General features: G+C 46.1%; 2 protein-coding genes across 4 annotated transcripts; one reads left to right on the plus strand and one right to left on the minus strand.

Moving 5' to 3' along the window:
* LOC138204386 (dentin matrix acidic phosphoprotein 1) lies at window positions 1–14220 on the plus strand. Of its 2 annotated transcripts, XM_069159607.1 has the most exons (12): window positions 1–396; window positions 1090–1282; window positions 1920–2528; window positions 4126–4299; window positions 4591–4866; window positions 6104–6189; window positions 6355–6461; window positions 6644–6787; window positions 7431–7562; window positions 9529–9798; window positions 10318–10571; window positions 14135–14220. In XM_069159607.1, exons 2-11 carry the CDS (start codon window positions 1134–1136, stop codon window positions 10525–10527), a joined length of 2157 nt encoding a protein of 718 aa, XP_069015708.1. In that variant the 5' UTR covers window positions 1–396; window positions 1090–1133; the 3' UTR covers window positions 10528–10571; window positions 14135–14220. The 2 variants fall into 2 exon arrangements, with proteins under 2 accessions (XP_069015708.1, XP_069015707.1); XM_069159606.1 differs by lacking the exon at window positions 14135–14220 and having other exon boundaries at window positions 10318–13150.
* ankha (ANKH inorganic pyrophosphate transport regulator a) lies at window positions 13322–24349 on the minus strand. 2 transcript variants are annotated; one of them, XM_069159608.1, is made up of 12 exons: window positions 23810–24349; window positions 22374–22590; window positions 22031–22149; window positions 21650–21733; window positions 21371–21541; window positions 21075–21209; window positions 20293–20385; window positions 20092–20184; window positions 16202–16331; window positions 15941–16064; window positions 15652–15751; window positions 13322–14233 (listed from the first exon to the last, which is right to left on the minus strand). In XM_069159608.1, the coding sequence occupies exons 1-12, from the start codon at window positions 23903–23905 to the stop codon at window positions 14105–14107; spliced, it is 1491 nt and encodes a 496-aa protein (XP_069015709.1). In that variant the 5' UTR covers window positions 23906–24349; the 3' UTR covers window positions 13322–14104. The 2 variants fall into 2 exon arrangements, with proteins under 2 accessions (XP_069015709.1, XP_069015710.1); XM_069159609.1 differs by lacking the exon at window positions 23810–24349 and adding an exon at window positions 22755–22873.
* Window positions 24350–24975: the final 626 nt, after the last annotated feature.

The following is a 24975-nucleotide window of genomic DNA, read 5'->3' on the forward strand; positions in this document are numbered from 1 at the left end:
GAGGAGGAGGAGGTGGGGGAGGTGAGTCCGCAGCGACAGATGTTCCGCAGGAAAACGCAGCAAATGGCAGCTTTTGGATGAAATGTGCCGCGTTGAACGATAAAAAAAAAACAAAAAAACACGGGTGCGGCCGGAGAGAAAAGCTGAGCGGCGGCGGCAACGCGCGGCGGCGGTGGAGGCGGCGGCGGCGGCGGCTCCAATGCGTAATGGCCACTCTTTAGTTAACGCGTGTTTGTGGTTTAAGTTTACCGCAGCTAGCTGGCGAGCTAACCAGCTTCACCAAAAGTGAAAGAAGAAAGAAAGAAAGAAAGAAAAAAAGAAAGAAAGAAAGAAAGAAGAGGAGCTTCATGACCGAAGGAGCGACGAGTCCCACTTTTATAAAACTAAAACAACAAGGTACGTGTGCGCGTCATTATTACGTGTTCAAATCGTACTGACATTTTTAGCACGCAGCTGTCATTATTAACGTTACAAAGGGGTGTAGCTGTATTATTATTTATTTATTTACGTTACATTTCTATTGTAAAACCACGCAATCGGGTCTCGTACATTTTTTTTTTGTGTTTTTTGTTGTTGTTGTTGTTGTAAATAACAACGTAATAAAATGTTAAATTTGATATCTAAATCTGATCATGTGACGTTTCAACAGCTGCCATCCAAACGTCATGATTAATATTCAGATAAAGAGTCCAGGTCAGTCTGAAGAGCAGTAACACCTCACCTGACTATATTTAAATCACCTTTTGGCGTCTTTCGTGTGATTTAATGCTTTTAGATCACAGTATTTGGTCGACACTAATGATATGCGGGCACCGTGTTCTGTAACACTCACCAAATGTTAGTGTATCTGATGGGCAGTCACATTTTTAGGCTGTGACACTTTTCACATCACACCATGTTCAAACACAATAACACAACATCTGCCTCGTGGTTCCTTCAGCAACTTGACCCTCATCATCATCATCATCATCATCCTCATCACGGACCCCTGAAGGCCTCGGGGCTTCAGCGACTCGCCAAGTCGCCTGCGGTTGATTTAAAATAAATAAATAAATGTATGTATATATATTCTTATTTTTTTTGGACCAGAGGCCCACGACCTGTCCGACCTCCCGAGCTGAGGGAGCGAACAGATGGGGAACAGTTGCTGTCACACTGAAAGTCCCTGTGGCAGCGTGGAGGAAAGAAGCGGCTTGCTGAAGGATGACTCCAAGGCCACGGCGTGCGCTGGCGGGACGGTCGTGGGCGGCACCTGCGGTCCCGAGAGAGATGACGACATCAGGTTAGAAGTTTGCGGAGGCTGCTGGGCACCGGTCAGATGACGAGAAGGAAAAGTTCCCCTTCGGTGTTTTTGGGTTCTCGGGTTTAAAAGATTTCTAAACCGACGGATCGTAACAAACGTTCGAAGTGACTCAGGAGAAGAAGTAAAATGACAGTTTCTGCTGAGACGTGTCGACGCAGAAACATCAACTCGTTTAGAAAACGTGGAAGTTTGTGTAAATATCAGATTTACTCCTCGGATTTCAGCTCAAGGGAACATCTTCTCTTTGCATGCAGAAAGTAGATAAAAGCATCTCAAAAATTTAATTTCAAGATTTGACGCATTTCTGGACTATTAGGTGAAAAATAAATTGCAACTGGATTTTCCCCTTTTGGTTTGAGTGGGATGTGTGACGTGAGAGGTCACAAATGCGACTGAGGGGAACTTCCAGAGGTCTCGAACGGTTTGTGGAGGAGAAAAGTTTGTGGTGTCATTTCTTGCACTAATGCGGAAAGATAAAGGGACAGTTTTGATTGAAAGTTTCCTGCTTCCTGAAACTTCTTTCTGCAGCATCTGATCTCTCTTTTATTTTTGTTTTTTGGTTGTAATGTGTTGTGTTGCGTAACACTGCTCTCGTTTGCTATGTTATGTCACTCAGGAGAAGTGACGAGCCGGTGCCGATGAAGCAGGGTCCCGAGAACGGAGAGCCCAACAACGTCCAGGAAAATGGACCCTCGCAGAAGGAAAGCGTTCAAACGGCGCCGCCTTCTCCCCGCGAAGCGTCCGAGGTCGAAGGAAACGGAGCACCAGACGAAGACGTGAAGGAAGCTCCCGTTGAACTCCTGCAGTGCACTTTACAAACTCAGCAGGGGGACAAGGCCGCAGCGCACTGGGAGGTTTCAGTCGCATCAAACGCGGCAGCGGAAGAAGAAACTGCCGCCTCGGTGAAGGACGACGTCCCGGGAGGCGCCTCGCTGGCGGCCGAGGCGGTCGGACCCGAGAAGCCTCCCGACGCTGAGACCAACACGACAACAGAGCACATTACAGAGAGCGCGACCCGCGACGATGATGACGGCGGCGGCGGCGGTGGTGGTGAAGAAGAAGAAGAAGAAGCATTCTCCAGAATCACTGCGGCCGAGCCGTCGGGGGAAGTTGCTCAAAACAATGAAGTGTTACTTGTGCCAAACGCTGAACTGGCTGCAGCAGCAGGTCCCGTGTCGTCCATCACTGCGGTCAGTCAGGAGACCAACTCCAAGTCTCTGAGCCGGTGAGTGACACAACAACAACAACAACAACAACAACAACGTATATCATCAGGTTCATCTGAAATATGTGCCATTTATAGTTCCTCATCATGAGTCAGTCAATATACTGTTTTTATAATGTTTTAGATCAGTCATCCCCAAGTAAAAAAAAAATAAAAAATCTTTATTTTATTTGATTACAGACAGTGTAATTTATATTTAATACACACGACATTACAATGATGTAAAACTTAGTTGTTAATCATTTAAACATCTTGGAAATATCTTGAAATACAATTTGCCGCTGCCGACATGGATCAAACAAATGTTTTTGTGGGACAATGTGGGACAATGTGGGGACACTTTAACAGCGATGAGAGGTCGTCTAAGATTCTGATGTCTGTCCATTTGGAAGGACAAAACAAATGTCTTTTTTTAATTTTTAATTTTTATTTTGGATGCTACTTTCTGAACTCCCACGCTCAGTAAACATAAAAAGAAGCTAAAGTTTCAGTAAATGGTTTCGTGCAGGTCATCTCACCACCAAAGTCGGCTGTCCTGACCTGCGTTCTTCCAACTGATGTTTCTTTACCCGTCTGCTTTCATCCGTCATCTCCGAGCTCCAGTGGAGATTTCTTTGTTGCTCCGTTTCCAGATTTGCGTTTGTCCTGCAGTGTTGACTTTTCACAAATGTGGGGCATCGTCTCCGGATGTGGGACACGGGATAAAAATGCACTGCAGAAATCTGCTTCGGTACAAGTTTGGTAACCTGTTTTTTTGTTTTTTTTTAATTTTATGATGTATAAATAAACAATATGTTGTAAAGCAAATGTTAAATCTAATATCCAGTGGTTCCCTGTACGGCGGTGGTTTGGAGAGAAGATTAAACAAAAAGAATCGCACTTCTACTTCAAAAAAATATGTTTCTATTACAACAACAATTGGGGATTTTTCTCTGGGGGTTTTTTTTTTTTTTTTTTTTTTTTTGTGATTTACTTGATTTAAAAACTGGATTAAAAAAAAAAATCCAAAAGAAAAGATCAGAGAAGGACTAATGAGTCTGGTTTATCTGGAGGGAATCAATTATTACTTGTAGACTGATAAAGGATGTCGACAGTTTCTTTTAGGGGCAGAACAAATTTCAAGGATGTGAACTGAACAACCTGTCGCGACTCTTAAAAAGAAAAAAAAAAAAGAAAATCTCAAACAATGCTGTGAAGTATGAATACGAGAAGTTTGTATTATTACATTTACAGAATTTGTACTTCTGGGACAACATCTGCCGGTGCAGATGGAGCACTGTTTTCTTTTGTTGTTGTCCCCTGGTCTCCGTCCCTTTAATCATTAATCTCATTCTCGTGGTCATGTCGGGCCATCGAGGTGTTGCAACATCACCGCTCAGCACTGCTCTATCACTGTTGTGATGAATTTATAGGACTTTTGATTGATTTGTAAAATACAATGATCACTTCTATAAATCTGTTGTATTGTAACTTTACATATATTATCACTGTGCTTAAAAACACCGTGATGTTCCTCTGTGCAGTTACTGCGTTGCATTATTAGACTTGATCACCTGCTTGAACATCCATTATAAATTTCTATCTTTCTTGTCTTCAGTGCTGGGACGGAGGATTCAGACAACAGCAGTCCCGAAGACACAAAAAGCCGTGATGTCTCTCGGTCTTCTTCTGGACCGGAGCCCGCGGGACTCGACCGCAGTGGAGAGGACCGGGACTGTGCCAGCTCTGACAAGGAGCCAGAGACCACAGCTCCAGCAGACGCCAGCCGCAGGTCAGTCGGTTCAGAGTTTGATATCAAAACAAGACACTTGTTTACACAAACTGTGCACTTGTGTTTTCGATGGCGTCGCTGTCGCCACTAGGGGGCGGAGTCACCACGGCTTCTCCTATGATCGTCATACCTTGTTATGTTCCTTTTCCTGCAACGTTTGTACAATTAAACACCTGTTTCATGATATGAAATGTGACTTAAGCAACACATTTTGCTGGAATATGAGTTTAGGACATGAACAGCAAACTTGGATATGTACGAAAAGCAGGAAATGGTGCTTTCTCTCTCCAGCTTGGAGTCTGATCGGGATGCGAAGCCGGATCCCAAGTGTACAACTACGAGCTCAAAGGAGGTCGCTCCCTCGGAGGAGAAGAGGTTGAAAGTGCAGGACGAAGACGACGATGTTCCCAAAACGAAGGAAGATGGTGGGATGAAGAAGAAAGAGGAGGAAGAGGAGAGCGCTGCAACGGAGGCCGAGACTCAGGAGGTGACTGGAAAAGAGGAACAGCTGGACGCGGACGTGAAGGCCGATGCTGCCGCGGAGAAGGAAGGCGGTCTGGGAATCAGGTCGGTAAAGAGGATTGTTCGTTTCTTAACGGTCACGAATTAGATTTCAGCATCACAGCCGTGTGGTGGCGGTATCATCTGATGAAACACTGAGACACAGGAGCTAATAATCAGCTTCTAAAACAGGATATTGCGGTGGGAAACGACACAGGAAGGGACTGTTTAAAAAAAGTGTGTAGCAACGTGATCTCCTCAGACACACTGCTGAGGGCGCTCGGCCTTAAAACGAGGCGCGGTCAGGGGCATTGTTGGCGCAGATAACGGAAAGGAAAGTGTGTGCACGATTGACACCACAAAAACCTGGTCTGAAGTCAGTGTTGAGCTTTCTCACTGTTAGTTGAAGGCCACCATTAAGAAAGTAACATGTAGCTATGCAGGCAGGTGCACAACGCTTTGTGCATCCTGCTTTGTTACAAACACAGAAACACGCAGCAGCTCCCGAACATGCGAAAGTTGAAAAGTAACAAGGTTACAAGGCGAAGGATTATTGTTGAAGACGGGCAGATCCGTTTCCTGTGCAGAGACGTTTTCTGTTGTTGTTCTTAGCCAAACCCTCCATTAAACAACAATCCACCAACGTGCCAACACACCTGGTTTTTAAAGGAGTTTGGAGATGGCACCGGTTTATTTCATGCTGCACCCAAAACACACCTTTCGATTAAATTAGAGACCAAATCCAACCCCGTGGAAACTTTTGTCTCCCTCGCTTGAATTATCCGCCATTAAAGCAGCTGAAGTGGATTTGGAGACGCCCTAAATGCGCCGTGCGCTTTAGACTGCGTGTTTAGATTGTTTAAAAAAGAGCCTCGAAAGTACACAAGAGGATTGAAGCGATTCGATTATAGTACAAAAACACGCTAAAATATACAAAAAACAAGTACAAAGTATTTTAGCTCGCTGTTAGTGTAAAGATGAGCCCGCTGTTATTCTGTTTGTACTCTCGTGTCAACAAATTCCGTAGAAAGACCAAAAGCAGAAATGTTAGTCAGTGTCTCCAGACTGCGTGACTTCCCTCACTAATGTCTTAAAATATCCGTCGCCTCATGGTTTATATCAGATGTTACTGAAACGGGAGGAAAATGGCGCATTATTTTCAGTATTTTCAGCTGGAGGTTAAAACACATTTGGTGTAACAGTAATAACCTCATTGTTGTTTTAATCGATAAGTATACAGAAGATCTCTGCCAGCTTTACGCATCAAGTATTGTGTTTGCAAAGTGTTTCTGTTTCCTTCCAGCGAGGAGGATCTGTACCGAGGAGCCGAGGAGCTGTCGGCATCGCAGAGTAGTAAACCAGGACCGCCGCCAGAGTTAGAAACTAAACGTCAGTGCATCCTTTACATAATTCAAATTCTATCAGAGATTTTTTATTTATTTATTTATTTTATTTTTTTTAACCAACCACTGCTTTTGTTCGCCGCGTGAAACGCGGACAGCGGCCCGTTCGTTTTGTCCGTCTTGTCACCTTTCTCTCCTCTCGCTCACTCAGTTTTGAAGGTGGAGGACAGATGCAGTTTGTCCCCGGCGGTGGACATCCTGTCCTACAGCGAGAGAGAGTGGAAAGGAAACACCGCCAAAAGTGCTCTGATTAAAAAGGTCGGTGGGTGTAGCAGCGCATTTAAAGCCGCTTTTCTTTTCTTTTTCTTTTCTTTTCTTTTCTTTTCTTTTCTTTTCTTTTCTTTTCTTTTCTTTTCTTTTCTTTTCTTTTCTTTTCTCTTCTTTTCACTTCACGTTAACGGCTGAGGGGTTTCCTTTGGGGTCCCTGTGTGCTGCTGCAGGGTTATAAAGAGATGTCCCAGAGGTTCGGCAGCGTGAGGAGAGTGCGGGGGGACAACTACTGCGCCCTGAGAGCCACGCTGTTCCAGGTGTTGTCCCACAGCACACAGCTGCCGGCGTGGCTGCAGGAGGACGACATCGCTTTGGTAAATGCTCGCTTAAAGATGCTTGTTGACCGTTAGTTCGGCGCCATGTTGTCAGTGCCGATTACAATGATAATGTGTGCAGGTTTACCCCGTGAAATGCTGCTATGAAGCCTTGACTTTTGGTATTTTAACCGCCGCCATCAAGGGACTTTAGCTAACGACACCATAAGGACTTGTGGAAAAAAAATTGATTGACTTTGTATTTCATCATAGAAGTTGTGAATGGGGACTCTATGGAGCTCGAGGTGTTTTGGAGTCAACCCCTAGTGGCCCGTGGTGGTATTGCAGTTTAAGGCACTTCCGCATCGGCCTCATTTTTCAGACACTACATTCCCTTTTATATGCAGTCTGTGGTTTTAACCAGTTTAAACTCCAGCTGGAGTTTTTTTTTATCCCGACACCACTCAGGACCTGTTTGATGAAATACTACAAAACTGAAGTGCTGGCTTTGAGCTTGTAACCCCAAAAACGTAGTTACCCTTGGAAGTGAAGTTTTGCGAACGACAAACCTCTAATCTCGTGTGACTGTCGGTGCACCCAAAAGAACCAAAACTTGACTTTAGACCGGACTAAACTGCCTTTGGTTTTTCAGCTCTTGTTATCACAGCTGATCTTGCATCGTTGTAACGTTCTGTGTTTGCAGCTGCCGAACACACTGGAGGCTCGGGAAGGCCTGATAAGTCAGTGGACATTTCCTGACGAGTGCCTGCAGGGAGACGGGACGGGAGACGCCACGCAGCAGCTGAAAGGCTACGTGGAGCTCCTCCGAAACAAGGTAGAGGCTGCCGACCTGCTCGGGAAGCGTCCACACACCGAGAAAGCATTTCGGCGGCACGGCCCCGGTAAACCGCGGCGCTGTTTTTACGCCACTCGCAGACACTAAGGGTGTTGATATTCGTCCGCGGAGCTGTCGGGTGTGATTGTTACCATATGTTTAAAGGGAAGGCAGGTCCTGCAAAGGCTGGGTCATTAACACAGCCTGGTCGAGCTCTGAAGGATTTGGAGGGATAGATGGACCCTGGACGAAACTGTTTGACCTGTTAAAAGCGTCTTTACTACAAGAGCATGACGCCCCGCTGCAGAATTTATAGTCGGCCGCTGCCTCTGTGAGGTTGAGAAACTCTGGTGTTTACTGCACGCGTTTTTTTTTTGTTTGTTTTTGTTTTGTGTCAGACCTCTCTGGCTTTAAGAGACGGAGCTGTGTGTCTGACAGTATAGTTACACTGGGAATAGACGCTGTTGTGTCACTGGTTTATGCTGTACTGTGTTTGCGGGTGGGGGAGGGAGAGGGGAGGGAGGGTTTACGATACAAAAGCTCTTCAGTGAATTAAAAAAAAAAAAAAAAAAAAAGTTTGGCTCTAAATAAATATCACATGAAAGCCTCCTTTTTTTTTCTTTTTTTTTTTTTTGGAGCGGATAAATCCAGGAACTTAAGTGAGGCTTCAAAACAGGAACTTCAAAATCCATTTTTCACATCTGAAGAACGGAAAGCGTTAGTTAAATGATGGCCTTGTGTGAGATGACGCAACTCGCAGTCACAACGGAGTCGTCTTGTTCCGTCGTTGTTCTGAAGATGTTGCGAAGGAAACACGCAGAGCTGGAAAGAAGCCGAAATGTTCAAATGAATGTCTTTGTCCTTCAAACTGACTAACCAGTCAGTCCAGCCGACACTGTGCTGCACAGAAAAAAATGTTAGCTGTGAAATGATGACGATGATGATTTTTGGCGACCGACCGACTACTAATTTCAGCTCATGACGAAACAAAAATATTTAATAAAAACTTTTCGCAGTATGTCCATAAAATTTGCGGCGGATACTCACGGCGCTCTGCAGAGGATTAATCCACGCGGGGCGGCAGATAGTGATTTTGTTCTTCTCGTTGTCGATTTTCTTCTGCCTCTCGTAACCTTCACCAAATATCCAGTTCTCGGTTCGTAGGAACCAAAAGAGAGTCGGAGAGGAGCAGAAAGTCCGATAGTGTCGCGCAGTTTTCGTTCTTCAGACGACAGAGAGTTCAAAATACAAAATCTGCCCCGTGAAGGGGAAAGGATGTATCTTCTGGCGTATTCTTTCCCACCTCCCGACTCCACGCTCCTCCTAGAGGGATGCACTGCTACTGATTGGTCAACATTTACACACAAGGCTACCTGACTGGTCTAATTCTAAAATACTGCCGACTCACCACTGTTTGGAAAAAGAAAACGCAAGCGTATCCGAGCTGCTCGCTAAAGTCACCAGCCGCCCAGTCGTTTATTAACGCTGCTGCCTCGGCTCTCTCTCTCTCTCTCTCTCTCTGGTCAACTTTGGAAGATACCTACACAGTTTGGTTCACTCTTGGAAATGCGCTGGGATGTGATGTCCGTGTTCGCCGGGCGGTTCTGGAGGGATGTGGTTGGTTTGTGTTCCATCGTTATGAATGAATCTTTTCTGTCTGAACGGTGCTGTACTGATAATTGTGTTTCTGTTTTGTTTTTTTGTTTTTTTGAATCTTGCCACTCCCCGGTGTTTGTTCCGATTGCGTTGTTATGTTGGGACCTCCTTGAAAACAAGAGAGCTTATCCTAATTTGAGGCACGAGTCGGTTTCCGTCAACCAATCAGAAAAATGTCCGTTTACGGCGACGTCACGCAGAAGCCGGCGGCGAGTCCTCGCCTTTCTGTGAAGCCACGACCGGCAACATTTTGCATCGATTCAAATTCTCACCGGAGCCGCCTCTGCTTGTTTCTCCGGTTTGTCTCCAGTGGCAGGCGGCCGTGGACTGCGTCTCCGCCGCGGAGCGCCTGCAGCTCTGCGAGCGAGTGTTCCAGGGCGGGGAGGAGGAGCTGGGGCTGCTGGAGGCGCTCAAGCTGCTGATGCTGGGCAGAGCGGTGGAGCTGCACGGCTGCATGCAGGGCGGCGGAGACGTGCCCCTCTTCTGCTGGCTGCTGTTTGCGCGGGACTCGTCCGACTGCCCGCGCTCCTTCCTCTCCAACCACCTCGGCCACGTGGGCCTCAGCGCCGGGCTCGAGCAGGTAACGAGGGGCCGAGCGCTCCTTTTTCATTTTGCCGACCGGCTCCATGGTAAACGAGGGCCTGTTAGAAACCGGCCGCATCGGGGGAAGGGGGGGGGGGGGGGGGGGGGGTTCTCAACCTTTTTGAATACAGCGGTAAATTGGTGACGCGTAAACCGCTGTCGCGCCGAGTAAAGGGAACAATTAACGTCGGATGCCGTGAGACTGGGTGTGTAACATTCGGCCGACTCGGTAAAACATGCCGGCGCTTGTGCTGCGTTTCTGTTTTCGAGCTGCTGTACCTCCTCCTCATTCGCCCCGGGGGTAAGGTGTTTTGTTTTTTGTTTTTTTTTTAGAAAGGACTAGCTGCTGACTGATTTAATTGATATTATCACTTTTGATCAAAGCTTTTACAGGCGTGGTTTCCATAAAACAAACTCCACCCATAAACGTCACGTGCGGCGCTGTTTGAGGAGTCCGCTGGAGTTCCTCCGTAACCGTGCGATTGTCCCCTCCGACTTTGTGCGTCCTTCTGTGCAGGTGGAGATGTTCCTGCTGGGCTACGCCTTGCAGTGCACCATTCAAGTTTACAGACTGTACAAGGCGGACTCGGAGGAGTTTGTCACCTTCTACCCAGACGACCACAAGGACGACTGGCAGTCCGTGAGCCTCGTCACGGAGGACGATCGCCACTACAACGTGCCAGTTGTAGAAGCCGCAGAACTGCACGAGGAGCTCCCGTCCAGCTGATTGCAGCTGCAGAGAAATCTCCTGCCATACAAACCACCCCTCAGGTCGATCGAGATGAAAAAGATTTCCGCCAATTAAAGGAAGAGGTTCGGGAGACATGCTCGTTAGCCTGCTTCCCAGAGTCAGATGAGTAGAGCGATACCGCTCTCGTGTCTTTTAGCTTTGCTTCACAGGGTAGGGCGGAAGTAAAGGGAAAACAACTCGCCGTGCGTTGTCCTCGGGTCGAAAAATCCAACCGGCAGCACCTTCGGAGCTCACATATCACCACATCATATCTATCGAGACGTTTGGACACAAGCAGGTCTCCGAGTCTCTCCACGATCACTTGTTTCAAATGTCAATATGGCAGATTACCCATCGACCTTTTTATAGCCATCAATAATCTCATCCTCTCTCCTTTTTTTAAAAAAAAAACTATTTTGTTTGTTTACGTGTTAAAACAAGCCGGGAAACAAAATTAGTGAATCGTTTTATATTCATTTAATATCTACTGTCTGTTATCACAGGCATTTGAAAAAACATTTACAAGGGAATCTCGTGTTGCAGAGACGTGAGCTGGTCCTTAAAAATTTTAAAAAAAAAAATAGACTAGTGTAGAGAGAGCAGAGCGGGAGGGGGGGGGTTGGTCTGGTTGCATTTGTCAGGTGGAGAAGTGACAGCAAACGGGGTTGCATTAAATTAAGAAGCAGAGTTGCAGTGATGGTTATCACCACGTCCATTTATTCATGCACTGTCGGGAGCAGATTTGACTTTTGATCTTCTCTAATGAATTAGTTTCTTTATGTCTGCAGGGTAAAAAAAAAAAAATACAATCAGTGATCATCTCTAACCTAATTATCGTCACTTCCCGCAGTAAATAAATGAGATTTAACGCCATTTGTGAGCTTTAGAGTTGCTGAACCAGGCTAACCGTTTCCCTGTGTTTCCAGTCTTTATGCTAAGCTAAGCTAACTGTCGCTTGACTGCAGCCTCGGACATCCAACTTGCTGGAAGCAGGCCAATAAGCATGTCTCGAAACGTGGGCGTATTCCTTTAAAAAAAAAAAAAAAAAAAAAAAAAAATGCTGATTTAAGACCCTGTACAAGATGTGGTCTTCACGTTCTTGTGCACACTGTACTGTATACAGAGTTTTCTATTTGGGTATGTGTACTTATCTGATGTTCTGGGATCGTTTCAGTTAAATCCAGATTAGTTTGCAGGGTGCTCCTTTTGATGATGAAGAAAAAGGCAAAATTTTCTCCATAACCTTATTATGGTTTTACTTTTTTTTTTTTTTTTTTTTTTTTTTTTTTAAATTCTGGCCAAGAAACAGTGAAGCTGCCAAAAAAAAACAACATTACATGGATGGTGTTTACACTGGAATTTGGACACTTTGTGTATTAATTTATTGTTTTGATTGTGTCATAGACGCATTTGAAATGAATAAGTGTGACAGTCCTGAGTCAAACGGCTGAATTAGTCAATGAAAGGTTGGATGATTTATCAGGTTTAACGACAGTTTACACCGGATGACGATCGGAAGACTTGGAAGATTAATCGCAGCCTCTGCGTCAGAGGCGTGATTTTTGTGATGGTCTGTGTGTGTGTGTTTGCAACCGTGTGTGTGTGTGTGTGTGTTCAACTCAATGTGTAACATGTTGCCTTTTAACCAAGCTGTTCTAACGGGAAGAAACGTGCCCGTGTTGCTGCAGATACCGGCAACAGTCCCAACCACCAGCCACTTGGACTCAGTAGAAAAAAAAAAAAGAAGAAGAAGAAGAAAAAAAAAAAAAGGCTCGCTTGGTCCTCCATGTTGCCTTAGAAACGATGCACAATAAGACTGAATGTTGGTTCTTAGTGAGAAGGGGCCATTTCCTCGCCCTAATTACAGAGCAGGTGAAGGTGATCAGTTAACAGTGAAACATTGAATATGCCATTTGCAGGAAGGTTCTTGCACTGTCAGTTTTGGACGGCATTTAAATAAAATGACGTTTTTGGAAAAGTCTTTTTCTTTACGATCGAGGTTTCTGCACATCATGTTCAACCTATGAGGTACTAGCTGGACAACACAGCACAATGGGCCGACAGTATAAAGTCTGTTCTGTTTGAATCAGATGATGGCAGAGCTGGTTTTGCGTCAGGATATCTCGTGTTTTTACCGGATAATCTGTGGAGATTTATGAACCCACGGTGCAATTCCAAACGACGTGACCACAGATTGTGCATTTCATGGATATACGAATGCCTTTGGACTAAATTCTTTGCTGGATTGAAATTACTGGACCTTTGCTGATTTAACCAGAGGGTTTCTGTCTGACTTGTCCTGGTCAGTGTGGGACTCAGAGCCTGCGTTGGTGAGTTAAGTCAATACTGTAATTGTTGTTTGTTTAGTAGTGGTCTGACAAAGCTGTTTACTGTACCTGCTGTGGTTATTGGATCTTAAAATGTTGATGAGAGTCTTGGCTTTACGTAGACATCTTGCACGTGTTTATACGTTAACTTTGTTGGCGGAAGGCGGATGCCGTTAAAACTCCGACGGCCCGTCTGTGGAAAGGAATAGTATGTTTGCAGTCTGCTTGACATAAAAAACTTGTTTTTGTTTTGTTTTTAACCTTATTTGACGTAATAAAAAAAGCTCAGTGGACATTTTAACACTTTGCCACCATCAAACATGCAAGCTCTGTGTGGCGGAGGTACGAGTTGCCACTTCAGCACTTTCCAACAATTTGGGATTTAATAAAGTCATAAATTAAATGGGATTTTACATCGGTGACTGTTGGACCCCAACAATGAGTATTCCAGGTAAACAAAAGGGTTAATAATAAAGCAATTTATTTGCCAAATAAGAATGCCTATACAGTATATACAGTACATACGACAGTCTGAACACTACCAGGAAAATGCTTGGCAAAACAAGAGTAGATCGACTCCCCGACTGCATGGAAAGTGAACAATCATAACTGTATTCTGTAACACGCAGTGATATAACGAGGGATTCCTGACCCCATCTGGGCAATTAAATATACACAATGCATTACCTATAGAAAACAACAAGAATCTGTACACCATTGTATGGAAAATACGATTGCACAACCCAACAAGTCCCACAACATGTCTATATCTGAATTCAAGCAAGGTCTTGCCACTTAATCTTGAAAAAAACTTAAAAAAATAACATGAAATAATGAAATCTTTAATTTGGCAACTCCACTACCACCCGACAGATGTTTCATTCTCACCGCTGAGGAGGAAGAGTTCTCCCGTGTCGATTTCCCTTGTTTACCGATAAACACATGAATATGGTTAATACACCCGTTGATGTGATGATGCAAAACTATGAAAAGTGTTTTGAGAGGTCGGAAGACGAAACTGTATTTACACTGATGGATGAACACTTGGAGGTGCATGGCTTTCTTTACAGTGTGCGTTTTAATGGTGTTCAGGCCGACGTGAGGACGACCTCAGTTCTGCGGAGAGAACCTCTGAAACCAAACCATACTTCGGTCCTCTTTCCTGTCCAGCACCGTCACACCCGGCTGTCTCCTCTTCAGCAAAGTTCCACGCTGAGCTCGGCTATACCTTCCCCTGCTGTCAGAGCTCACTCCTGCTCCTCTTCCTCTTCCTGCAGCTCCTCGATGGCGTCCATCTGAGTCCGGGGAGACACCTCGCTCATCGGGGCCGCGTCGTCGCCCTCCACCACCAGCTCATTGGACATCTCATTGTTTTTCTTTGGACGGAAAAGGGGAAATAGACGTGCCGGAAATTAAAGAATATAAAGGAACACGGTAGACCTGGGTGAGTAATCCAGTCCTCACGTGGAGATGCTAATAAATGGGAGCAGGCAGAGCTACTCGATCCTGATTAACACGTTAAGTCGTGCTTTAAATCTCTAGCACAAACTCATCGCAAAGTGGAAACCGAAACTAGGAGGATTTAGAAGATTTAGCTATAAAACTTAATATGTATCCAGAGATCGGAGTGAGACTGGCATCACTGCTTCTTGGGCTCTTATTAAAAGAGAAAAAAAAAGAAGAAGGTTAAAAAATGATTAAAGGTATTTCTCTGGCGGACAGAAACAGGACCTTTTTAGACCCCAAAGGAAGAATACTATTAAGCACCGAGAGCAAAATCCCCCATTAATTAGGAAGTTTGTGCGTCAAATAAAACAAACGAGTAAGTAAAGATGTGGAGACAGTTTCAATCTCTCTTGTTAATAAAAGGAAATTCTCAGCACTTTCCTCTTTTTTTTTTTTTGCCAACAGGCTGCAGGTTCCTAATGAGATAAATTTGAAAGTGGTACTCATCTTCTCATTAAACTTTCACATTAAAATGTCTCATACTGCCGACTACTCCTTTAAAAACTAAAACTAAGACGAGCTGGAGGTTGCCGTCGGCTACAATTTCTTTTCTAACGTCCAAAAACTGTTATTTTGGTACAAATGAAGGCTCCGTTTTAGATTTATTGGGCTCTTGTTTTTTTTATTATTTTAATTTGCTGAACAGAATAGACACCTGGACTTCAGAACCATGTGCTGTAAATATAAACTTGTAATATCCTGGATGACATTAATAATACATGAAAACAGTGCTGCTTGCTGTTTGAACAGGATGTTACCAGTAACAAGGTCACTTTTCTGAAACGGACTTGGTCTTAATGGTCACCTCACACTTCCCCTAATGTTTGGCATGCACTTTAGTTTTCTTTGTGGAGAATAGTTGCCTTCATTCATAAGTGACGACTGAACCGGACGTGGAATATGAGATTTGCGTGAGTCCTTTGCGACAACTTACTGTATAATCCGATCAAGTTCAGTTATTGAACTTTTCAGAGTGACAGGACTGCGGGCATTAGAAATAATTTGTAACTGTAAGTAATTAGTTCCTTTGGTGTGTAGCTTTAGCTGTGGTTTATTTCTTTTTCTTTTTTTTCCCCTGTCCGAGTCGGACATTATGTAATTTATTTGAGATCAATATATGGTGGTTTCGCATCAATTGGTGTCTATTTAGTTTTTTTTCTTTTTTTTTTATCAATTGACGTTGTAACTGCAGTCATGCAGAGGAGATTTCTAGGTGGTCCTATAGATGTGTTAAAAGCACAAAATAAGGTGTGTACTCTCGTGGTGACCTCAACCCAGGTGTTCTCACCTGTTTTCGATAAACATAGCAGGCTGCTATGGCAACCATTGTTGACTCCCCTATGAAGCCGGCTAAGAGGGATCCAACCCCGAGTGTGGCCCCGTGAACACTGAAATACAAAGGATTGTCAAGTTCACGCCTTTTAAACCAAATATTTTACACTTCTAAGAGGTGCGGAAGTGAATCCTGCTCTCAGGAACAAAAACAGGAAACTACAACGACATGTCAAACGACAGTAATCCTGAGTCACAGTGCTGACTTCTGTGGAACCTCAGTGTCCTCTGAAGTGTTGACTTACCCCATATAAGGCAGCACAACCAGACTGGTGATGAGGACAATGATGCGGAGAACTGAGCTGGGGGCCAGCACAAAGGTCTTTTTCAGGGTCATGAGCCATCCGGTCAAATGAGCCCGAACAGTCACTGCAAACACACACACACACACACACACACAAAGTGGAAACATCACCCCACTGGTCCGAGCTACACCCCGGTTAAAGCTACAGCGGGGAGGAAAATCCAGCTGCTGCTGAAAAAAATATGTAATGGCGCGGTCTCACCTGGCAGCGGAAAAAAGGAGAAGATCCTGAGTGGGACCACACACAGCTCAGCGAAAGCGTCCTCCACTCCAATGACATCAACCAGGATCTTCTCTGACACATGAGGAGTCCAAAACACCACAAAGCAAAGCTGGAGATGAAATGAACAAGAGCAAATTAATTTTTGCGCTCGCCGCACCACAATGGAGTCCCTCGGCGCGCCTCATTAGATTTCATTGCTTCATTAGCTGAAGGGGTTTCTGATTGAATGCGGGGGCCTTTGAAGCTCACATGAAACAGGCGAGCGAGCAAACACATGACGGACAATGTTATTGTTTCGAGAAGCAGTCGGCGAGGCACGCGCCGCGTTGCCAAAGCATCTCGGGAGCTGTTGCTGCGTGATCAGAACATTTAGGGGCTTGTTGAACAGGGGCACAAACCCGAATGATCTGTTGCATGAATAGTTTAAAATAGTAGAAAGATCATTTCTCCGCACTCCAAACTTGGACTCGGCATGGCGGTGCCCGGAGGTCCATAGAAGGTTGTTTTTTTTCTAACTGCTCTGCTCGCCACAAGGCACCGCTGCATGTTTTCATACCAGTTTTTTTTTTGTTGTTGTTGTTGTTGTTGTTGCATGTGAGATTTCTTTGAGGGACTGATGTGGGTAAAATTGGGGCCAAGCTGCATGTTATACTCCGGTTTCGGGATCAGTTCTTTGGGAACCGTCCGACTCGTGAAGTGTGAGCAATACAGCTGTTGGACATCTGGCACTTAACATTTAAATAAAGGGCAACGCTGAAGCATCTGCCCTCGTTGCCGTGACCTCATTCACGTAAAGGCCCGCGAGTCGACTTGCGCGACTCTCCCTCTCCCGCCTCTTTAATCCTCTGCATCTTCCCCTCCTCTCCTCTCCGCATCCTTCAAACACAAGTCAAAACTGCAAAAATAATCTCCATAGTTTCCAGTCCTCGCTCACTTGCGCCTGCTTTCAAGCACCCATGTCATCACGCTCGTACTTAATGAAACCCGAGTACGTCCAGAAACCGCGGCTCTTCCGGCTGCTCCTTCCGCTCATCGTGCTTCCCTGTGTGCTACTCGGGCTTTCTTATTTACATCGAATGGAAATTCACCCAAACAAATCCATGTCAAGTTGAAAAATACAGTCCGGTCTGCATTTTACTGTTTTTAATCTATATAAAAAAAAAAAAATTTTTAAGTGAAATTTTTAGTCTCTTATCTCATTTCTCAAAAAGAAACAAATAAAAAAAAAAAAAAAAAAAAAAAATCAACTTGATTTAAATGTTTCATGTAATTCCACTAAAACTGTACTACTACTAGGACTCTGGACCTTTTGACCGACGACCAACCGGCCGGCTGTCAGTGAGCCATACGGCATCAACCCAGGTCCCCCTCTTGCCCCGACATCCGCAGAGCACCGCTGCTCCCTGCTGCCGTTAAGTGCCGGTCGCTTTATGTTCGGAGCGGCCGCTCCGGGAGCTTCCGCCTCCCGGCACTCTCTCCATCAGGTTTACGGGCCTTCTCGCGTCGCGCGGTGCGACGAGGAAATCTCAGTGCCGACGCTCACCCCGCGTGGTGAGTCAGCCGGTGCGGTCCTTCAGCCTCCTTATCCGTCTCGCCACAAAAATGTGACTTTCCACGCACCTGTGCGTTAACTTCGACCTTGTGGCGTTTGTGTCCGACAGAATAGAAGTGAGTGTCGTGTCCTCGACTGCAGCTTGGACTGAACTTTTTTTTTTCTTTTTTTTTTTTTTAAACGTTGCTTTGGATAAATGAGTCTCCCGACTGCATAAATATGTGGAAACCTTTCTGCTGCTGACATCCAGTCATAACACACACACGCCATTGTAAACAGGAAGCTCTGCATTATTTTCAACATCTTTACTCTTCTGTGTAGCAGGAAATGATGAGTTGTCCTCAAGCGTTTGATTTTGTTTTTGTTCATTTTGGATCCCTCTAACCATAACATAGGAATAGATTACCCGCAACCGATTATTTCATTCTGGTATCGCCTCGCCATCTATCATTACTTCAGCAAAGGTGGAGGCACGTAATAGCCCATTTGTCCGGCCTCGAGCGAGACCGCCGTCTCCCTCGCCTCGGCCGTGGTTTCTCTAAACACGGCGAGGCGTTCACGCTCGCTGCCTCAAAATCCTCGGCAAAGTCTGTTTTCAGAAGATAATGTTGTTTGTGTCAGAACGTCACTCGTTTCCCTTCTCAAACACACCGTCTGCTGCGTCCTCCGGGGTTTTTCCTATGCTGCCTCTCGACAAGTCCGGGCATGACGACTTGTTTTTCGACACCGCAGCGGGCCATACCCATCTGCCCGTTGAGCTTTTTGCCTCGCACACACGTTTACAGCTCTGGGATTCCACATCTGGTGTGCCACTCTCCTCCTCCTCCTCCTCCTCCTCCTCCTACTCAAAGACCCAACCTTTGCCACAAACTTCCTGTTTTTCGTATTCAGGCTGTCAAGACGGTAAACTGGGGCAAAGGCTGCCGAGAGGCTGCTGAGGCGTCGTACTAACATTGAACAAGACGGGTTTATGGTCAGAAAGACTATACTGCTGATGTACCGGCTAGTCAAACAAACATTTAACTGACAAACAAACCCACGCAGCAGCAGCAGCAGCAGCAGTGAATACAGTGTGGCTGCAGCACTCATTACTTAGCGGAGATGTATACCTGCGAAGGGCTTTTTGGAATGTGTTAACTGATGTGTTTTACGCGAACGCCTGTTTTATTAAGCCTTCAGAGCTTGTGTGGGTGTGCTGAAGGGGACAAAAGCCTGTTAGCCTCTTCACAAATCCCACCCCAACGCGTCCAGCTCTCCGCCTGCAACCCGAAACCAAGACAGGACGGCAAAGGAAAAGAACATCCAGTCCGCCCCGCGATCGTCACTGCAAACGCGGGCGCACAGCTGGAGTGGTGCGACGGACTGTCTCGAGCGCGTAAACCCCGCCGTTAGAAATTTCTAAATGTCGCCTGCGGGGTTGAGAAGGCGGTCAGGTTCGGAGACGATTGAAGCGGAAAACATCTTGAGCGCGTTGCCTTGGGCAAGCTTCGCACAAGCCATGTCAAACATGTTCCTGCGTAGCACAGGACCGGTTGTGCGAGTCTTGCGTCTGAATCACGTACAACTCAAAACAGGACAACAGGATTAGGAAGAAAAGGTAAACATCAAGAGATAACAGCCGAGGGTTTTCTGTTGAGGGAAAGTGTTTCGTACACGTCGGAAGAGGTGGAGGACGCTGCTCTGTAGTGAAATTGGGCTTTAAATGATATTCCGGGATATGTTGCAGGGCACCACGGTGGGAGGCGTCAAGTCTCAAATGAAGGACACTTTAGGCTGTAAACTAATACTCTGCAGGAGCGGGATAGCCCGTAATGAAAATGACCACTGAAATGTAATACGAGCTGTATCCTCTACCATTGTGAGGCTTTAGGTTTGAGTAGCAGTGGGTCTGAATTGCAGAAACGCCCGAGAAGAAATTGGATTATCTTTTCTTTTTTTTTCTCTTAAGGTTGAAAACCTTAAAATGAACGAATGAAAAAAAAGAAAGAAGCTGAAATTGCTTGTTTTTCTAAAAAAAAATAATGCAAAACTCAATTTTTTTTCCATTGACAAGGATATAATAAAGAAAACAGTTGTTAATTTTGACACTTGAGAAGCTAGACCCATTTTTGCTTAATAATGAACTTCAGATGATAAATAGTTATTGAAAAATGGATGATTTGTTTTAGCTCTAAATTTCAGCCAGATGTTTGAGACTGCGTCCAACACAGATGACAAAAACAAACCACATTACGAGAGCATTATCAGTCAAATTATATGCCTGAAGAAAACAAGAAGAAGAAGAAGAAGAAGAAAAAAAGATTTCCCCCGCTCTTACCGTGAGTGACAGCACCAGACAGCAGAAGGTAAACTTTTTAATGTTCGTCTTGGTGACGAGGCAGCTGGCGCTCAGCTTGTTGCTGGGATTGTTCTGTCAGCGAGAGAAACTTATTAGTGGCGTAGACACACACAAAAAAAAAATTTAAAAATAAATAAATAAATCAGTGCAGTAAACTTGAGCAGGAGGGCTCTGGGTTACCTTGTCAAACGCAGGGTACACCGCTCTCAGTTCGGTCAACCAACCGTAGGGCATGTGACCTACGGGGTACGTGGCTGTGAGCACGGCCACGGCCTGCAATGACAAAGACGGCTAGAAGTCATCGGCGCGCCGCCGCTTTAATGCCGAAAACACAACCAGCGCCGCCACGCGGGCTAAATTATCGACAGGTGCTTCGCACCAGGACCGACATGAAGGCGACGCGTGTCCCTCTCGCTTCCCCGGCGGCGTGTGTTTTTTTTTTTTTCTTTTCCCCACCGCAAGTTTATGACTTGGACAGCAGCCTTGAGCTTGTTATTGTGTCCCGCACGACAATGGGGCAGCGTGAGGCTCTACGTGGGAACAGTAGAGCCGTGTAGGAATGTTTTCACTCGGTGTAATCATGCCCCGAGCTTCACATGAACATGGTGAATCACCCAAACCACTGGCAGCCAGTGTTTGTCAATGATTTCCAGTTCGTTCTGGTAAACAGCTTTGTATTGTCTCTAGTAGTTTGGGTCTCTGTGAGCCAGAAAGCTCCAGAGGGAGTTTGTTAGCATCTGGCATTTCATCTGCAATAACTTGAGGGTGGGGGGGAGGCGGGGGAAGGGGGGAATTAGCCCACCGGCTTCACACGGCTGTAAAGTCTCTCTTAATGATCCTGTATTTCTATAATACGACTAGTTTTTCAGTACATTTGTATAATAAGAGCCAGATCCACATGAGAGTTCGCCGCTGTGAGAGATGATGAGGTACAGATCTGACCGGTGGACCGATGCACCCACCTCCGTGGCGTCGCTGGTCCCCTTGAGGTCGCGGGACACGAAGAGGTTGACGATGGGTCGACTGATGCGCTGAGTGGCCAGGATGAGGGCCAGGGGCCACCAGAAACTCAGCATCTTTTTGATGGTGGCATCGCCCTGCGGGGACCAACACATTACGATGGTGGAAGTTTTTATTTTACAGACGGTATGTATTGTATCGCGTGAAAGGGAAAAAAAAAAAAACCTCATTTATTTGTGGCTTTTTTTTTTTTTTTTTCATCCTGCGAAGGGCGAGCAGGAAAAATTGCAGCACGTACCCCAACGTCAAGTCCACTGGAGTCCGGGATGCTGTCGTGAATGTTGCAGTAGTAGCCCACACCCACGATGCTGAAACGGACGAAGGCACCCATATACAGGGAGAGGATCGGGATGAGCAAAGGCTCCACACACTCCAGGTTGCTGTGGAGGAGGATGGCCACGAACACAATCTGCGGGAAAACGAACGGCGACGGTAAGCGAACGTCGCCTTCCGAGCGAGCCGAACTCGAAATCAGAAAAATGGCAGAAAGCCCCCCCCCCCCCCCCCACCCCGTTACCTGGGCCACCACATCAGAGATGGAGGCTGAGCCGACTATGACGCTGTACTTGTGCTTGAGAAGTATCCCAGCGTGAATCCAAGCCTGCGAACAGAACAATGAACAGAGGGGTTTTAGTCCAAGACACAAAGCTCTCCGCGAAGAGGGAAAAAAAAAAAAACACACAAAAAAAAAAAAAAAAAAAAAAAAAAAAGCCCCATTCGGCCCCATTCGTCTCAACCGCAGCTGGACGGGGGGGGGGGGGGCGATGGAAGCGAGCGACACTTAGAAAACCTGCACGAACGGAGGATTACAAACCACCTCGGTCAGGTGTGTTCAAATCCGGGCTCGCGCGGTCAAATATTTGACCGCTCGTGCGGAAATAATCCCCACGCCGCTCACCATCGCGTCCAGCAGAGGGAACGCAGCCAGGTACAAGAACGCCTTTCTCGTCTTGCGCCCCACGGAGTCATCCACATGGTGGAGCTTATTAATAATGTAGTATCCTAAATCTGTGTAGGCTGCAGGGAGAGAGAGAGAGAAAAAAAAAAAAAAAAAAGAAAAGAAAACCACACGTGAGAGGAGATATAAATTCCACCCTGTTTGGATTTGTTGGGTTGTTTTTTTTTGTTTGTTTAACCCCAGAAGGAAAGGTGTTGAAACATTTGAGGTTTTGCAGGACGGCGGTTTTAAGGCAAGCGTGTCATCACGTGCGCGCAAACAACCCCTTTAAAAACACACACACCTATCAAGATGTGCAGGACGAACGCGATGGCCCCGGCCGCCACCATGCACAGCACGGCCTTCCTCCGGTCCCGCTTGCTGTTGACGAACACCAGGCCCACGTTCTTGAAGTCGCTCATGGGTCCGGTGAAGAACTTCATCAGGGAGTAGGCCAGGCCGTAGCTGGCCAGCATTTCCACCGCATCCTCTTTGACTGTGGCTATTCCCCTGTTGAGGGCCTGGGAGGGAGGGACGGGGAAGGAAGGGGGGCGGGGGGAGGAGGAGGAGGAGGAGGAGGAGGAGGAGGGGATATTTCAGGGTGGGATTAGAGAGGGAGAAGTGGGCGGACAGCACATGATAGATTCAAGTATGGCATCGTCACCACGTGAACCTAAAACTTTACCTCAGACCAGACCCCGGGCTACTCCACCACGGGCCCTGCATTTGTTTAACAAGACACTATAAAGAAATTAACCTTTGGTTGAGGCACCAACAAAACAACAAAAACATAAAAAAAAAAAAAAAAACACGAGTGTCATCATAATGTCTGGACAGGAAAACACCCACAATGTTTCGCTTCCCTTCCCTTCCCCCCCCCCCCCCCCCCCCCACACTGAACATAAGACACTTGTACCTTTCAGAAAACACCACTACAGCTGCCCTCTTTCCCTTCAGCAGGACTGTGTGCTATTTATACCAGCTAACAGAGACATTACATAAGCTTAATCCTGACATCTTCCCAAGCCTCAGCGGGGCTTTCTATTTTTCCCCTTCATTCTTCTCTCACTGTCTGCCCAGGGTTCCTGTGGGTGAAGCACAGGCACCAGATCAGTCACCAGGACAGGAAATGTCCAAGCGAGGAAAAAAAAAAACCTGACAATTAAAAAACACACACACACACACACACAGCTGCGTTAAATCTGTGCGTCCGTCGAGTACAAACAGGCCTCGGTTCACGTGTTACTGACGAATGACAGGCAGGTAGTGTTGCTGTCAATAACACCCGCAGCTCAAGCGCGCTTCACGGCAGCAGTGACGACGTTTCTATTTTGTAAAAAAAAAAAAAAAAGCAGGATAAACGAGGGCCTTCCTCCCGACACAGCCCCGGTACGCCTCTCCTACTCCTAAATAATGCATAGAAACACGCACAACAAAACAACACGACGGAACCGAACCGACCGAAAAAAAAACACGATGTCCGTGGGTTGTTTTTTTTTTGTGGGGTTTTTTTTTTTGGGGGGGGGGGAAGCTGTACAAAAAAAAAATGCAACAAAAAAAAAAAATGCAAAAAAAAAAAATAAATAAAAAAATGTGATGCTCGGCAGCGTTTCAGAAACACTCTTCAGTTAGAGCCGTCAGCCGCTGCGGTGTTGTCGGGCTCTCCGTCACCGGACCTAACCCTGGAAATAAGGAGCGAGCACGCAGACGGGGTGTTGTTGTTTTTGTTGTTGTTTTTACCTGTTCGCCGAGGTCGATGGCAACATTGGTGATGGCCAAAGGCACCAGAAAGCGGATGAGAGGCCAGTAAGGACTGAGAGATGGAAACTCCACCATAGTACAAGCCGGGATGACAGAGCGAGGGGCATCTGCCTCGGTCTTGATGGGTTAAAAAGGAAAATCAGAGGTCGGGCGGGCGGCGTGGCGGTCCGAGCACCTGGAGATCGGGGGATTTAAGTGGGGCAGCGGCAGGAGCCGGGGCGCTCCTGTAGCGGCGGCGCTTCGCAATGCCTCGGTGCTGCTGAGAGGATCCGAAGGTCAACGGAAATTTCAGACCGGCGCATCTTCCTCGCAAATCATCGTGGAGGGGGTGGGGGGAGACGCGAGGTGACATCAAACGGCGCCCGAGTTTGAGCGAGGGAGGCGTCCACGACGTGTCGATCGCTCAGCGAATTCGGAGAGGCGAAATAATCCCCGAGGCTGGTTAGATTGGCTTTTCTAGATCCGCGTCCGACTGCGCCTGTGCTCGGCGGTCCGGCTGCTGTCGGAGCCCTCCCTCCGAAACGAGCCGCTGGCCGCACGTGGGCCTGGCATCCCGGCCGTGACATCATCACCGAGTCTAAAGTCCTGGCTTTTATTATTGCTGCACGCGACACACACACACACACAAGAGAGGTGTTTACATGACAAGCAGGGTCGACAGGACACAGGGACGCCACTGTTCTCGCCAGCTGACTTGTGAACGCTGAATGAACGTACACATTTCTGGAATATTACGCGAGACAACAAAAATTGCGAAAATGTAAATGGACCCTGGTGCTAAGGGTTGATCTAACAGAACCGCATAGAGAGAAACAGCCACGTACACAAACACATGACATTCACCCAATAAAGTAATTAGGTCCAGTAAATGTTTTTTTTATTATTATTATTTGGTTTTCCTCTCCTCTGAAGACATGAAATACATGTAGGATAAACAGATAATCCCTGACGTGGAAATATTAGTTCAATACTGCCGCCTGGTGGAGAAAGAAGTAGAACGCTTAATTAACACAAATACGACCCGTATTATCAACAAAAAGCACATTTAAAAAACTTTTACGAAGAAAAAAAAAGGGAATTGATTGAAAAAATATATGTATATAGTTTTTTTTTTATAGTTTTCCAATTTTTTTTTAAATTTATTT

Source organism: Embiotoca jacksoni, unplaced genomic scaffold (assembly GCF_022577435.1).
Source record: "Embiotoca jacksoni isolate LCO1_2020_lvr unplaced genomic scaffold, fEmbJac1.0.p SCAF_25, whole genome shotgun sequence".
In the NCBI taxonomy this organism is placed as follows: Eukaryota; Metazoa; Chordata; class Actinopteri; family Embiotocidae; genus Embiotoca; species Embiotoca jacksoni.

Excerpts from the sequence above, each read along its gene's own strand:
- LOC138204386 (XM_069159607.1), top strand. The coding sequence starts at position 1,134 with ATGGGGAACAGTTGCTGTCACACTGAAAGTCCCTGTGGCAGCGTGGAG. Across the intron at positions 7,563-9,528 it reads TGGAGCTCCTCCGAAACAAG|TGGCAGGCGGCCGTGGACTG; the intron begins GTAGAGGCTGCC and ends GTTTGTCTCCAG. Across the intron at positions 9,799-10,317 it reads TCAGCGCCGGGCTCGAGCAG|GTGGAGATGTTCCTGCTGGG; the intron begins GTAACGAGGGGC and ends CCTTCTGTGCAG.
- ankha (XM_069159608.1), bottom strand. The coding sequence starts at position 23,905 with ATGGTGGAGTTTCCATCTCTCAGTCCTTACTGGCCTCTCATCCGCTTT. Across the intron at positions 21,210-21,370 it reads CCAGTGGACTTGACGTTGGG|GGCGATGCCACCATCAAAAA; the intron begins GTACGTGCTGCA and ends TGGTCCCCGCAG. Across the intron at positions 15,752-15,940 it reads GTTGTGCTGCCTTATATGGG|TGTTCACGGGGCCACACTCG; the intron begins GTAAGTCAACAC and ends TTTGTATTTCAG.